Source organism: Prionailurus bengalensis, chromosome B2 (genome assembly GCF_016509475.1).
Source record: "Prionailurus bengalensis isolate Pbe53 chromosome B2, Fcat_Pben_1.1_paternal_pri, whole genome shotgun sequence".
In the NCBI taxonomy this organism is placed as follows: Eukaryota; Metazoa; Chordata; class Mammalia; order Carnivora; family Felidae; genus Prionailurus; species Prionailurus bengalensis.
In genome coordinates this window covers 132,837,162-132,853,319 of record NC_057349.1, presented here as the reverse complement: position 1 = coordinate 132,853,319, position 16,158 = coordinate 132,837,162, and the positions used below count along the sequence as shown (strand labels likewise).

At 38.6% G+C, this 16,158-nt stretch overlaps 1 protein-coding gene across 4 annotated transcripts in view; it reads right to left on the bottom strand.

Annotated features, from left to right (window-relative positions):
• Nucleotides 1–15,062, bottom strand: part of STXBP5 (syntaxin binding protein 5) — a 173,560-nt gene extending 158,498 nt beyond the window's left edge. For 3 of the 4 annotated variants that reach the window (XM_043592556.1, XM_043592557.1, XM_043592559.1), the window contains exons 1-2: nucleotides 14,546–14,947; nucleotides 13,121–13,218 (exon numbers count right to left, since the gene is read on the bottom strand). In XM_043592556.1, the coding sequence (XP_043448491.1) occupies nucleotides 13,121–13,218; nucleotides 14,546–14,698 (251 nt within the window). In that variant the 5' untranslated portion in view covers nucleotides 14,699–14,947. Of the gene's footprint in view, nucleotides 1–13,120; nucleotides 13,219–14,545 lie in introns of all 4 variants that reach the window. The other variant, XM_043592558.1, reaches the window with a different exon arrangement.
• Nucleotides 15,063–16,158: the final 1,096 nt, after the last annotated feature.

The window sequence follows — 16,158 nt, the reverse complement described above, 5'->3', positions numbered from 1 at the left end:
GAAAAACAAATATCATATGATTTCACTCATATGTGGAATTTAAGAAACACAACAGATAAACATAGGGGAAGGGAAGGAAAAATAAAATAAAAACAGAGAGGGAAGCAAACCATAAGAGACTCATAAATACAGAGAACAAACAGAGGGTTGCTGGAGGGGACATGGATGGGGGATGGGCTAACTGGGTGATGGGTATTAAGGACGGCACTTGTTGGGGTGAGAACTGGTTGTTATACAGAAGTAATGAATCACTGGATTCTACTCCTGAAACTCAATACTACACTGTGTGTTAAGTAACTTGAATTTAAATTTTAAAAAATTAAATTAAAAAGAAAAAGAAAAAGAACTGAACTGACCAGGTAGAAGGGAAAGACCCAACTCGAACCCACTCTAGCCACCCTAACTTACCTGGGTCACCTGAGATTCACTTGTGAAGTCCACAATCCAGAAGCAGAGGCTCACTAAAAGACTAAGACCTTCACACCTTACCACCAAAAATGAATCTAGATATAGACCCCACACTCTTCACAAAAATTAACTCAAAATGGATCATAGACCAAAATGCAAAATTATACAACTCCCAGAAGATAACATATGAGAAAACTTAGGTGGTCCTGGGTATGACGATGACACTTTAGGTACCACACCACAGGCACCATCCATAAAAACATAATTGATAAGCTGGATGTCTTTATTTTTTTTTTTTTAATTTTTTTTTCAACGTTTATTTACTTTTGGGACAGAGAGAGACAGAGCATGAACGGGGGAGGGGCAGAGAGAGAGGGAGACACAGAATCGGAAACAGGCTCTAGGCTCTGAGCCATCAGCCCAGAGCCCGATGCGGGGTTCGAACTCACGGACCGCGAGATCGTGACCTGGCTGAAGTCGGACGCTTAACCGACTGCGCCACCCAGGCGCCCCAGGATGTCTTTAAATTTCAAAACTTGTGCTCTGTAAAATACAAGGTCAAGACAATTAGAACATAAGCCATAAACTTGGAGAAAATATTTGCAAAAGACATCCAAAATATACAAAGGACTGTTATCCAAAATATACAAAGAACTCTTAAAACTTAACAATAAGAAAATGAACAACCAACCCAATTGAAAAATGGGCCAAAGACCTTAATAGATACCTCACACAAAGACATACAGGTAGCAAATAAGTATATAAAAAGATGCTCCACATCATAGGTCGCCAGAGAAATAACTGCAAACTAAAACAAGGATATACTGCTACAAACTTATCAAAACAGCCCAAATCTAGAATGACAACATCAAATGCTGGTAACAATGTAGATCAGCAGAACTCCTGTTCATTACTGGTCAGAGAACAAAATGGTATGGCTGTTTTAGATGACAGTTTGGTAGTTTCTTAGAATACCAAACATACTCTTACCATACGTACAATCTAGTAATGACGCTTGTTGGTATTTACCCAAGGGAGCTGAAAGCTTATAGCCACACAAAACCTGCATAAGGATATTTATAGCTGCTTTATTCACAACTACCAAACTTGGAAGGAGCCAATACGCCCTTTAGTAGGCGGAGAGCTAACTAAACTGTAGTACATCCAAACAATGGAGTATTATTCAGCGCTAAAGAAATGAACTATCAGCCATGAACAGACACAGAGGAAACTTAGATGTTAAAAGTGAAAGAAGCCAATCTGAAAAGGCTATACATACTATATGATTCCAACTATAGGGACATTCTGGAAAAGGCAAAATTATGGAGACAATAAAAAGATCACTGGTTTCCAGGAGTTAGGGGAGAGAGAGAGACGAATAGATGGAGCACAGATTTTTAGGCAATGAAACTACTCCGTACGATATTCAATGGTGGATACATGTCATGCATTTGCCAAAACCCATAGCATATACAACAAACAGCAAGAGTGAACCCTAATGTAAACTGTGGACTTTGGATGATTATGTGTCTGTGTAGGCTCATCAATTGTAACAAATGTACCACTCTGGTGGGGGATGTGAATAATAAAGGAGGCTATGCTGAGTGCAGATAGGGATATGTGGGAAATCTCTATTGCCTTCTGCTGAACCCAAAACCTGCTCAAAAAAGTCTATTAAATAATTAATATATTAACAAAACCCCAAAACTGTTCAAAAAATAGCCTATTAAAAATCAATATATTAATAAATGAAGTTAGCCACATTCTCATGATAAGAAGGGTGGACATACTTAATTTTACTGCTCACTCACAATGTTAACATCCTGCTAATCTCCTATTTAAGCAAAACTATAATGTGCACTATTTCTGCAGTAAAAATTTAATAAAATGCTACAATTAACTGTGAAAGATATATAGATCAACATTTAAAACTTCCTTTATTCAACACAATTGTAATATTTTGCAATAAATGCCCAACAATATTTGAAAAATTATGTCAGTTAATTGCTTTCTTTTCATGTGAATCAAAGGAAGATCAAAACAAAAAACAAATTGTAGCATCCACACTAACTTACAATTAGAGTATTCACCAGGTTAAAAGAGACCTCTAGTTACCTCTTCCACCATTATTTTGGTAAGAATTTTTTATTTGTAAGCAAATTAAGGTTGTTGAAAAATATTCATTCTTATTATGTCCTGCTTTGGAATCAGGATGGTCTACAAAGGGGTAAAAATGAATTATATTTGTTTTCACAGGAAATTACGTAGAATAGCTTTTGGTATATAAATACACTCTTAAACGAACCACTTGTTCAGTCTACAAGAAATACAGTCATAGTGGTCTGAGTTAGAGAAACAAAAAAGAATGTGTATTCTGACATATCAAGTAAAAACCATCTTTCATCCCGGCACCCATTCTCAGATGCTTAATGGCTAAGTTCTTTTCTCAAGTACGGCAAAGTGAATTTTAAAGAAAAATACAGCCCATTATGAAAAATATAGTACAAAGACTGAATAGATGGAAAAATCTGCTCCAACACTTTTTCTCCTTTTCAAAAGACAAAGAGAAAAAATACACAAAAGGAAAGCAATTTAGCAGAAAGTACTGCAATAGCTGATGCCACTGGATTTATAGTCACCTTTGGCAGAGCACTGCCGTGAAAAAGCAGAGGTACCGCTATTACAAGAAAAGATTACGTACTTTCAAGAAAGGGTAGGATTAATCACTCTCCAACAGACAACCTCACCAGGAAAACTTCAAAAATTCTAGATAGCATTTACTGAAAGGGAAACAAACAAAACAAACCAGGGATAAAAAAAAAAAAACCAAAAAAAAACCTAATTTAAAATAAAAAATCTCATCATTTTAAGAGTAACTACCATATAATTTCTAAGACTGTTTTATAAATTCCATGTGCTAAGCAAACCTTAATTTTCAAATGAAGAATTATAAAACCAAAAATATCAGCGAGTTTTTAGTTAAAAACCCTCTATTTTCCACTGTAAGGGAATGTAAGTTACTCTTGATCAACATTCATTTTTAAATCATAGCACCAATAAAGAAGAACACTCATGGGGCACCAGGGTGGCTCAGTGGGTTGAGCATGTGACTATTTGGCTCAGGTCAAGATCCCAGGGTTGTGGGATCAAGCCCGCATTGGGCTGCACGCTGGGCATGCTTAAGATTCTCTTTCTCTCTTTCCCTCTCCTCTCCCCCTCACTCCACCCTCCCCCTCCTGTGTGCTCTCTCAGAAAAATAAAAGGAAATATGCTCAGCATGTCATCAATTCATTTATTTGTCTTATATAACAACCTCCAAAAGGACTAACACCAGTTGGAGAAATGTAATCAAGTAGAAATTAGCTTTATTTACTGAATAAAATGGTATCTACACTTAGTGCTACTTGACAATGATCCAGTGAGCAACTATAAGAAATTTTCAAAAAGTGGGATCTAATTTCAGTTTTCAATTAAAGTATCACACATTCTTCCCAAGGGACATGCAATGTATTTAACTCTAAAGAAGGTAATCATGCACCCGAATTTGCTTCTAGGGGTTTTATGAGTTTTTTTTTATATGTTATTTTTTAGGTTGTTTTCTTCTACTAATTTTTTTTATTCAAAATTTGCAGACATCTACAAAATTGCGATATTTTAATAAAATGCTTACTTTCACTTTTATCTTTTAAAATCTAAATATAAACATTTCTACATCTCTGTATAATATTAATGAAAATATAAGAAAAAGCTACAAATGCAAACATTTTTAATTAAAATTAGCTAGTAAGGGTTCAAACGAGCTGAATACTTCAATAGAATTGATGACTGAACTGCCCCCAAAAGATGCCCAACTAAGCATCTCATTATCATATTAATTATAATTCACACACACACACACACACACACACACAAAAGGCCTCTTCCACAGGATCAAATATTTGTGAAAGTAATTTAACTTAGCATACAGAAGTACTATATATCATTAAGAATTACTTTTTCTTAAACTATTTTCTATTTATGACTAAAAGATTAAATTTAAACTGATACTGCAAGTATAATTTTTGAAACTTTACTATAAAAATGTTGGTAGTAGTTCCTTCCTTAGCATTCCTCTCCACTAATGATTTAAAAGCAAGGCAGCCTGATGAATTAAAACAGGGATTGGCAAACTTCAGCTTGAGGGAGAAATCCAGTCCCCCGTTTTTAGAACTAAAGTTTTATTAAAACAGATCTATACTCCTTCCTCCCCATGTCTGTGGATGCTTTTGTGCTAGACTGGTAAAAAAGCTAATATACTTACTATCTAGCCCTTTACAGGAAGTCTGCTGACTCCTGAACTAAAGATTTAGATTTAGATCCTCGTTATTTTAAAGACATGCGAGCGTACAAACACACCCATCTCATAGTATGATCTTTCATAGACAACCTATGAGGTTGATCGTTTAAGAATCTGTATTTCTGGGGTGTCTGGGTGGCTCAGTTGGTTGGGTGTCCGACTTCGGCTCAGATCATGATCTCGCAGTTCCGTGAGTTCAAGCCCTGCGTCGGGCTCTGTGATGGCAGCTCAGAGACTGGAGCCTGCTTCAGATTCTGTGTCTCCCTCTCTGCTCCTCCCCAACATATGCTCGCTCTCTCGCGCTCTCTCTCTCTCTCTCTCTCTCTCTCTCAAAAATAAAACATAAAAAAAAAAAAGAATCTATTTCTTCTGTTTTAGAATTGTATACCAACTACTTTCCAGTTTCTGGACTCTTGATAAAACAGAGGATACTGGTTAATTCTGATTTGCATTGCTTTAGACTCCACCGCATATTTTCATATGCTATAAGGTTTCTCACAGTTTGTTTTAAAAGAAAATACCACTCAATGTTATAATTTCACAAGGTCTAATTTTAGCCATTTAAAATATAAAGAATGGTAATGTAGAAATTTAGATTTTAAACATTAAATTAAGAAGATGACTAGATGGGTGGAACTGGGATGAAACTAAATCAAATATACATCACAAAGACAAAGGAACTGAGCTTTAAAGATAATTATTTTAACAGGATAAAATATATTCTAGACTTAAGGAATTGCTGAACACATGGCCCTTTGTGAAAGAGTGAGTAGTAAGAAGTAACCTGTGTCAACAATTCTTTCCCCTACTTACCTCCACAGCCAAAATAGGAAAAAAAAAAAAAAAAGTTATGCAGTAAACGTAACTCATGTCCAAAATTCCTTTAAAATGAAACACAAGAGTGAAAGATTAAAACGACTGGGATTACTAAATCAAAAAGTGGGTAACTACTAGGCATTTAAATTCACCAAAAATGTTAAAAATTATACAATATGGGGAAGATAACCAACTTATCTTTCTTCTGTTGCAGATAAAAATTAGATACACTGTGGTTCAAATTAAAGCATAAGTTAATTAAATTATAAACATCTTTCTACCTACGAAGAATTCTGAGTAAATCAGAAGGTGCTATTTCTTGGAATGATTTGTGTCATACGTGACTAAAGGAAGAGAGGTCTATCAAGTACCTTCTGGTAGTCTTTCATGAACTCTTAGTTTATTGCACATAAATCAAGGCAAAAATCACCTTGTTTTACTTCTAAGAAATTCTGTAGTACTGTATTATGTTTAAAATCTATCTTAAAATCTATACTATTCAAATATAGTAGTATATTTAAATACATAATATTTGAACACAAATAAGGTGGTGATATAGTAAAATACCCTTTTTCTATATTATTCTCTTATATTCTAGACAGATTTGTGTAGCTCAAACCAAAAACATTTCATTAATCCGTAATCCTAAGATACTGAGTATACCTTCTTATGATCATAATATGCCAAATCACTGAAGAAAAATTCTCATTTAAACATTATAAAACAAAACAATACTGACACTCGTTATTAATTTTCTTCTTGTAAATGTGTCACTTTCAATGCATGAAGTTAAAACCAAAGACAAACAACCAAAGCTTACCTTTTAGCAAAACTACCCCATCGTCCAATTATTTACATGTATATCACTAGTTACTACTACCCCAAGTAATCATATGATTACCAAATTTAACACCCAAATTACATACCAACAATTCAATAGTCTCTATATTCAATCTCTTATATAAAAATTAATAAAATCACGTGATTAGGAACTGTGAAAATTAGTAACAGGAACCCTCACTAAAATGGATTTGGGAGGTTTTGGCAGGGGGAGCTCATATCCTACCACTCATCATCAACTGCAGACCTAACAGGAAGAGATGGACTTGACCTTGCAGTCCCCTCTATTCCACTACTCCAGCTGGAGGTGACAACTTTTCTCATCCCCCCCCAGGCAACAGCTCCACCAATGAGAAGTCCCACAATTTGAATTCCTGTTTTACTCCAATGGACTGGTAGATCCTAACTGCCTTCCCAACGTCCTTTTCTGCTTAAAAAAGGGTGTCTGTCCTTTGTTTACCTGAACTTGCCTATCGTTTTATATGTATATATATATATATATATTTTTTTTTTTTTGAGAGAGAGAGAGAGAGAGAGAGAGAGAGAGAGAGAGAGAGTAAGTGGGGGAGGGGCAGAGAGAGAAGGGGACAGAAGACCTGAAGCATGTTTCGTGCTGACAGGCTCATGGCTCGAACTCACGAACCATGAATTCTTGACATCATTGGAGTCAGATACTCAACCGACTGAGCCACCCAGGCACCCCTTGCCTACGGTTTTTAGCAGCTTCTTTGTCCTGGATTGCAATTCTCTTTTATTCTCTAATAAACCCATCTGTTCCTATTAAAAAACTTACAGTTTTACTTTTAAGGTTAACAAAACCCAGTAGTAATTTTATGTAATTTCATTTTAATTTTTTATCCTTACTATTTACACCCAAGAAAGGAAAGTACACTGTTAATTTTTTTTAAATGCCCCAGTTTATGTCATAACAAGACCTTATCTGTTATAGAATAAAAATTCAACAACCTAGTATCTTAAGTATTCAACGTGAGTTTTCAACAAAAAAAGTGCATGTTTTTCATAGGTTCCTTCCCACTCCATTTTGTAAACAAAGGTTTACATTTGTGCATCTACTGACTTGGATTTTGAATGTAATCAATGGACACAAAGCAAAGGGGCCCACAATGGGATGGAGTCCAATACTTCATCCTCTTTTACACGTCCTCGAAGCAGCCCATTAGACAGAAATGGTTCAGAACATTCCCAATCCTCTACAGAAAATGAAATTCTAAGATCCTAGAGATGGAAGGACTCCAGATATCACACCCCCAATTTCCTCATTTTACAGGAAAGGAGACTGAACCCCAGTTCAGCTGGCTTAACCAAAATTAGTCTGAACACTTCTAACGATAAAGTCATCCTTCCAAAATTCCTTTACCCTTTTCCTCTAGGATGGCAAAGTCAGGTTATAATTTTAAAAGGAAAAAATACTAAAAAACAAATGGAAAACAAAGAATATGGAATAAAAACCTATCTAACTTAAGGCAGAAGGGCTTCCTAAGCAGACTTGACTCCCTACTAATTAACTTATCCCTTTTCAGTTCCATTCAGATTCTATCACACCTTGTTTCTCTCGAAAAGAAATTCACTGCAAAGTAACTGCTTCCAAGCAGGCACCATTTCTAGTTGTTTCTAAAGTAAAAGTGCCTATTCCTCCTGCTGCAGAAGTTCATGCTGAGAATCACAACCTACTGCTGACACAGTACTCGTTCTTCCTTTTATACAAAGTCCTCTTTAATAAAGAACTAAGAGTTGAGAAGTAAAAGTATTTCAAAGTCCTTGTTTCTCCTCTGGAGCTAGAATTCCAAATGACTAGAATTCTTCCATAGACAAAAAGGATGGCAGGGGAGAAGAGGAGATAAAAATGGGGCTTAATTCTAGCTACACTGTTTCCCTTTTAACTACTCTGAACAAAAATCATTTCTAAATTTTTCAGGACTGTAATTATGTTTTACAACATAAGCAGCAAGTCAAACATTCTAATACTATCTTACAAGTGCAAAGTCACTAAATAATCATTTAATGCCTACTATGTGCAAGAAACTTTCACATCTCAATAGCAATTTTGCAGCCTTATGATTAAGAAGAGCCAGTTCCATGGCTCTTAAAGAAAAAAAACAAAAACAGTACTCTTACAAGATTTTTTTAGGACTGTACTAGCAGCAAAAATAAATGAAAATAAGGCCTTCCTAAAGAGTGTCTGGCACTAGTTGCCTTTCAACAAGTATTTGCTGAAAAAAACTAATGAAGGACCTGAAAATTGAAACTACAGAAAAACTCTCACAATATCGTATACTGAATATTCACCAAAACAGTCTCTGCATGGTCTTAAAAGCTATACATAGACATTACTGCATTTAATTGTGATGCTAACTGTATGACCCAAGTAGGATTATTATCCTATTTAACTGAACGACTTGGGCATAGTTCAGTGGAGCACACAGAACTGTACGAGTTAAGGCTGCCATATACTAACAGCAGGGGCACCCTACCATTTACTAGGTGGAAGCCAGGGATATAAAGTAGCCTGCAACATGCTGGATAAACCCACAGAATTATCCAGCCCAAAATGCTACCACTATTGGGAGATACTGATCAAGAATACGTAGCTATAATGAATCCTAACCAAATAACAACCGGATAACTCAGGTGAACATTCATGGCTTTCCACCAACTGGCTCCTATTTCTGTCTCCAACTCAATTAGGATCACTGTTCCAACCTCTCTTTGGTACTCCTCTTAACTATCATAATTTGCTTTTCTCTACTTTTGCCCATATTGCTTGCCTAGAATAATTTTCCTAGTCCTTCATGCTACTCTGAATCCTTATCTACTAATGTGTAGCAACATCATCAAGTGCAATGACTTTGCCTATAATCTGACTTTACAGAATGTCAGTAGACTTCTAAATAATTCTCTAAATTCAATTGTTTAACAAGTTCTAGTCTTTTAATTAGGACTGGAAACTATATGAAGAATCACATTTTTCATTTCTTTTGAATACTCCCATAAAACAATACATTGCCACTTGGAATTACAGAATTATTTCTCAAGGAAATCGTCTAATACAGCATGTTCATTTTAAAAGAATAAAAAATTAAAAGACACCTAATTCTTTAACAGAAAGAAAAGAACCAGAATTCAGGCCACAGTTTTTATAATCTAATGTTAACGCTTAATAAGTGTTGGTTAAATGAACTCTAAGGTACAAAAATCACCTTGTAAGTTGGCATTCAGCAAAATTACACTGTAGTTTAAAAGACAATCCATGCTTTATCAGAGATTGCTTATTTTACTGTATCTTCCACAAGTCAAGAAAACAATAAATGAGATTTTTAAATAATTTTGATAATTATAACAAAAACTCACACATTTTTATTAAAAAATTCAATAAACTTGAGATGTCAGTTTTATGCTTAGTCCTTGAAAGAGTCACACATAAATTGACTTCATTTCGAAAAAAATATCTTACAAAGATCAGAGTAGCCCATGGTTATAGTAATTCAAAATTATACTAGTAAACCAGGAATCTAGATAAGGACAACAGCAGCATTACTAGAAATGCAAACCTTTTTTCCCTTTCTAGATGTTGATATGAAAATAATTAGATTATTCTATCCCAATAGTTTTCATCCCTAGATTAATCATAAGAACCAAATCATACCTACTTCTACATGGCAAAAAGAGAATTAAAATAATTAAATCATGTCACTGCTACATATGATGTATTATATAAAATTATGCTTTCCTGCTTCCCATCAGTAAGTATATGCCAACCTCACATTCTTTCTAGAAGCCAAGAAGTTCAAACATAAAGCATGTTTATAATATCATTCACTTGCTATAGACTAATGCAGGAAATACATTAAATTCATCTTGCCTCATTTTTGGTTAGAAATTTAAAAATTCAGATTTTCCCTATTTCTTGTAAGCATTAGATATCAGATGTAACTTTCTCATCTAGTTTTTTTAAAACCTCAAAGTAGATTAATTTCATATAGTCCAACATTTAAGAAGACATTCTATTAGTCAAATTATATGTGCATTGGGGCGCCTGCGTGACTCAGTCAGCTGAGCTTCCAACTTCGGCTCAGGTCATGATCTCACGGTTCATTCGGTTCATGGGTTCAAGCCCTGCGTCAGGCTCTGTGCTGACAGCTCAGAGCCTGGAGTGTGCTTCAGGTTCTATGTCTCCCTCTCTCTCTTCCCCTCTCCTACTCACACACTGTCTCTCTCTCTCAAAAATAAACATATATATATATATATTTTTTTTAATTAGATATGTATTACAAATTCTAATAGCTCAATCCTACTTCGGAAAACATTTCCTACTTTCTCCTCCACAGTCAAATGAAAGAAGGCAAACCAATCTGTTACTCTGGAATATTCATTATGCATCTCATTAAAAAGTAAAAACATGTTTGGTAAAGAGTCTTCCTGACTTCATTCTAAATACAGTAAGAAAGATTCTAAAATTAAAAAAAAATTATAGCTGTAAACTTATAGTTATGTGTTCACCTTCATATAGTGTTCAGCTATTAGAATGTATTAGCAAGTCACATACAAGTGAGGATCTGGGACACCCAATCTTTGCTTTTATTTGGCAATTAGAATTAGGCCTATATTTTAACTCCTTTGTGTCAACTTGTTCATTACTCAAATGCATTAAAGGTAACAGTGTTGCCTAAAGAAAAATACTTGGTTTTATAAAATTGGACTTGCTGGTGGTACTCATTAAAAGTACAAGGGGCAGGGGCGCCTGGGTGGCTTGATTGGTTAAGCGTCCGACTTCAGCTCAGGTCATGATCTCACAGTCCGTGAGTTCGAGCCCCGCGTCGGGCTTTGTGCTGACAGCTCAGAGCCCGGAGCCTGTTTCAGATTCTGTGTCTCCCTCTCTCTCTGCCCTCCCCTGTTCATGCTCTGTCTGTGTCTCAAAAATAAACAAACGTTAAAAGTACAAGGGGCAGACTGGCTGTTAAAAGAAAAAAAAAAAGTTGAGACTACATTGAGAAACAGTAAAAGCTGAATCCATTTAAAAGAAAAGCAAAGTCTAAAAATAACTGATTTAACTTTTTTTTTTTTCTTTTAATCCAGTGATGATATTCTTCTGTTGGGAACAAAAAATGTCTGCTTTTAGTTCCAAACAGTCCATCTAGATCCAACAATGCACTATTCTTGTCACTACATGGAGTTTTGCTGAATAGTTTGAACCCATACTGACAAAATTAAATTTTAGTCCCATCTTCAAAAGACTAAAACAGGAACCCTAAACTAGAAGGTAATGATCACTGGGTTTAGGAATAAAAACATATAAACATTTGTAGCCAAAAATAATTCTAGTCTCAACTATCTAGACATTTGGGCAAGAGCCCTTGAGACATACTCTTGGAAATTCAGATTCAGATCTAGCCTGGTCAGATTTTACCATTTCAACAGGAATGTGTGCACGACTGGTATTTACTATGATAATAGATTTCACTCAATAGTACATATTAATGGCCCATCTGAAAACTTTTTAAGTTTTTTGAAAGATAACACACTAATCACAAATGAAACTTGAAGCATATCCTGATACTATATACAGTACTGCTTTGAAATAAAGATTTTAAAAGATTATAAGGAAAATGCAAAGCTCATGTTTAACTAACTTAGCAAGTTTCCTCCGCTCTTCTCAGGAGCCAGATACAATCTGAAAGGTAAAGCTCCCTCCTTTTTTTTTTTTTTTTTTTTTTTGACAATAGTAATTCTTTTGTGATCGTCTTGTGATTTTTTTTTTTACTACCAACAAGTTACTTTAATATGTATAAGGAGATATCCTAAAGATGAATAAAGCATTTGCTTTTAAAAATTTTAATATTTAAAAATAAGTGCATTTTAGTTAAATATGGTTAAATTTCATGATAAAAACAATTTTATTTCAAGTTAAATAGTATAAAGGTGAGAGGTATTTTCCACTGTTCAGAATTAAAAACAAAAATGATTCCGAAGAATGAGTAGGTATTCAGAAAAACTATGCAATGCTATGACAAGACTATTATAGTTCATGCATAGTCAGGAAAAATAATTCTCCTTATATTAATAGTTCAGAGTACGTGTACATAACAAATGTGACTACGAAAGGGAAAACACCAAGAGAATACACTTATCCATTTGCATTATACTAACAAAATGATCTAAAACTTCTAGAAATATCAACCCTTCTTAACTGTTTATATAAAATTAATTTACACGATTTATTTTCTAATTTCTTTTTCCAAAGGGCAAGTCAAACAACCAAATGAAATTCAACCTCCAATTCATTAGAACAATAGGTCATAAATTCACTATCTACTAAAGCAGTTAAGGTGCGTCCTATGTTATTGTCTTTAAATCTCATTCCAAGCCATATTGCATTCAAAATACCCCTAGTATAAGCAAAGAGATTTCCCCTTAGAAAGGTCTAGCTCCTTGCAAAGACAGTAGTTACTACAGCAAAACTTTAGAACTCTATGTGGATACGTATTTAGCTACCATAAACAGAGAGATGAGAAACACCCCAGCAACCTATAGCCTGAATAGATGCAGAATTAAGAGAAAAGCGAACACCACATGATTTCACAAATATTATATACTTGATCATACCATTTTTTGGAATTTAAACAGAAAAAGCAACCACTCAGCAGTACAGAAGGACTGGGGAGATACAGCAAATGTGGAAAAAAACTTTCAATGAAAGGATACAGCCTTAAAGCACCAGTCTGAGTTCCGACGGCCAGGATCTTCTGTACAGGATCAAAGGCCAGGGCTGAAGGTTGATAGGGAAATCCATGGCGAACAGTCTAGGGATGGGCAAATGACATCACAGCAACCAAGGCAGCAAGCAGAATTTAAAAACAGAAAAGTCAGTAGAGGCATTAGAATCTAGAACCAATTATAACTGATGCAGAACACATACACATGCACTCACTGCCTTAAAAAAAAAAAAAAAAAAAAGTACAAAACGTACATCAACAAAACTTATGCACACAGAACCTGAAACCAAAAGAAGTGTGTGTACGTGTGTGTGTAGATCACACCACACACACATACACAAATACCTCCCAATGTGACACTTTCATTTCTGCCCTTCCATAATACTGGGATTCTACGGAGGAAAATTTCTTAACACTCTATACTATCAAGTCTCAGACCAAAATACCAAAGTTTGCGGTAGTAAAAGAGATCTGTAAATTAATGTAAAAATGCAGTTCGTGTGTTATTTCAAGTGTGATAACTTCATCGTTACTTTATTTGGATCCTAAATGCAAGTACTGCTAAAGAAAAGCTGTCATAACAATTACTTTCGTCAAGGATTCAGGAAAGCAATTATCAAACCTCTATCCCCAAATTTTGCAATAGTAACAGAATGAAAATAAAGTGCAACATATTATTTTTGAATTTTGCTGTTAAACCCCGAATTTCAGGGCATTGGGGCAGAAATGTGCATGCAGCCATTTTTAAGAAACTGACATATGAAAGCACGGTATTCATAAGGCAGGTATTAACATCGAGACAAGTTTGTATATCTCACTGAGCAGCCAGTGAACTAATTCGCTGCATCATTCTTTCCCAATTACAGACCGCTATGGCAATTGTGCCATTAACAGGCAAAAAATCTCAGTACCAACTTTTTAATCAAACAGAATGCTGAAAGGACCCTGTGATTTCGTATTTTAAGCTTCCGGCCACATTTTAAGGGAAAGGTGATAAGCAAATATCCAGTTGAACAGGTCTGGTTTTTTGATGAACAATATTCATTCGAAACTGTTTCCAAAGGAAACTTCGAAGTTGGTGAATTACATTAAAATGCGCGAATGTGAAGGCTATAAGGTTATTGACAATACAAATTAAAGGTCGGTGAAATACGTTAGAAGCAACCTTGAAATGACTGCTGCATGTGAAAAGGAGGAGGGGGGGAACCCCAAAACGAAAAACCAAAAGGAGTAAGATGATGTCAATCTCCAAAATAACCCACTAAGCCAATGCTTCCTTGGGCAGGAGCGAGCCCTCCATCCGAGGTATAATTAATACTGGCGTTCTATTCCCTGGCATTCCCGGGAAAAGCCCGAGGTGCCCCCCCCCGGAAAACGACCCCCCAATTTTCGCGGGGCTGCGCGCTCCGCTCACCTTGCAGAGCTGAAAGTGCTCGGACTGGAGCGTTTCCTGGATCTCGGGCTCCCGGTTCGCAGCCGGGTGCTGCTGTTGCTGCTGCTGCTGCGAGGCCGAGGACGAGCCGGCGGTCAGGCCGTCCAGCACCTTCCTGATGTTAAATTTCCTCATGGTCTCGGCGGGGCTCCCCCGCAGCCCGGCAAGGGGAGGCAAGAGGCGTCCCCCGGCGCGGGAAACGAGCCCGGGCCGAGGGCAGCGTCGACCGAGGACACGGAGGAGTGGGGCAGAGCGGGGGCGCGAGGGGAAGGAGGTGGCTGAGGAGAAGCGCAAGATAATCCAGACAGGAAATACGGCGACGACGAGAGCGCAGCGGCCACCAGAACCCCGGGCGGCGACCCCTCTTCTTCCGAGGCCGCCGCCGCTCGCCGCGGCTGCTGTGGCGCCGCTTCAGCCGCCGCCGCCGCCGCCTCGCTCCGCGGCCCGGCGGCACAGCAGTGGCGGCGGCGCCCGGAGCCCGCGCTGCCCAGCCTCACCTGGCCGCGGGCTGACTCTGCGCCGCGCCGCCGCCCCGGCTCGCCCCCGCCGCCGCCGCCGCCGCCGCGTCCATGGCCCGCGGCCCCGCCGCTCCTCGCCCGCCCCGGCCCCGCAGTCCCTCGGCGCTTCCTCCCGCTCCTGCGCTTCCTCCTCTCCTCCGCCTCCCGGGGGTCGCCGGCCCTCCGGCGGCGGCCGCCGCTCGGCCTCCCCGCCTCTCAGCGCCGCTGCCCGCCCAGCATCGCACGCAGGGCGCCCGGGGTGGGTCCCCGCGCTCTCCGCTCCGCTCCTCCGCCGCTGGACCAGCCCGCCCTCGCTCCTTCAGAGCCCCCGCTGCCTTCCTCAGGCGCCGTCGCCGCCGCCGCCCAGGCTCTCGCCCCGCCGCTCCCTCTCGCCTGACAGGGCACCTCGGCACACGACACCAACGCCCGCCCAGAGCAGCAGCGGCAGCCGCGGTTACAGCGCCGGCCGCGGTGGTGGCGGCAGCTGGGCCTCCGCGGAGCGGGGCTGCTGAGCATGCGCACGCGCACCGCATTCCCCCCTCCCGCTCGCTACCACCCCCCTCCCTACGCCCCCTCCACGGGAGTGGAGCTGGGGCTTAAATTACCTTCTGCGAAAATCCCAGACCATGGTTAAATTTTTTCCCACCCCAATCGCCCGGCCAGAGTATGCAGCTGCTTCTCCTGCAGCTGAGATAGTAAAAACGTGGACGACTAACGAGCAGCAGGAAGCCTTTATTTTAAATTCGGGGGTTTATGCTCTCGCCCTTTAATGAAGTACACGCTCCTGGCTGCTGGCTGCAATATTGCTCTACGGATGGGTTTTGTTTTGGATTGATTTGGATTTGAGTTTTGCAAAAGCTTCTAGACAACGATTATGTCTGTGGTGAAAGGATGACAGACTTAGGTAGTAGCAAAGGAAAGAAGATAAACCGGGGGCGGGGATATTAATTATTTCCTGAATCTGGTACTGTGGGTCAGATTAAAGCGTGGCCGTGGCAGGTAGCTGCTGGAATGGAATAGGCTGCCAGAGGGGAGCCGTTCCAAGGCTGGGTGTCTGCCCGGGCCAGTGACACACCACCCCTGGATTCAGTCCGCACG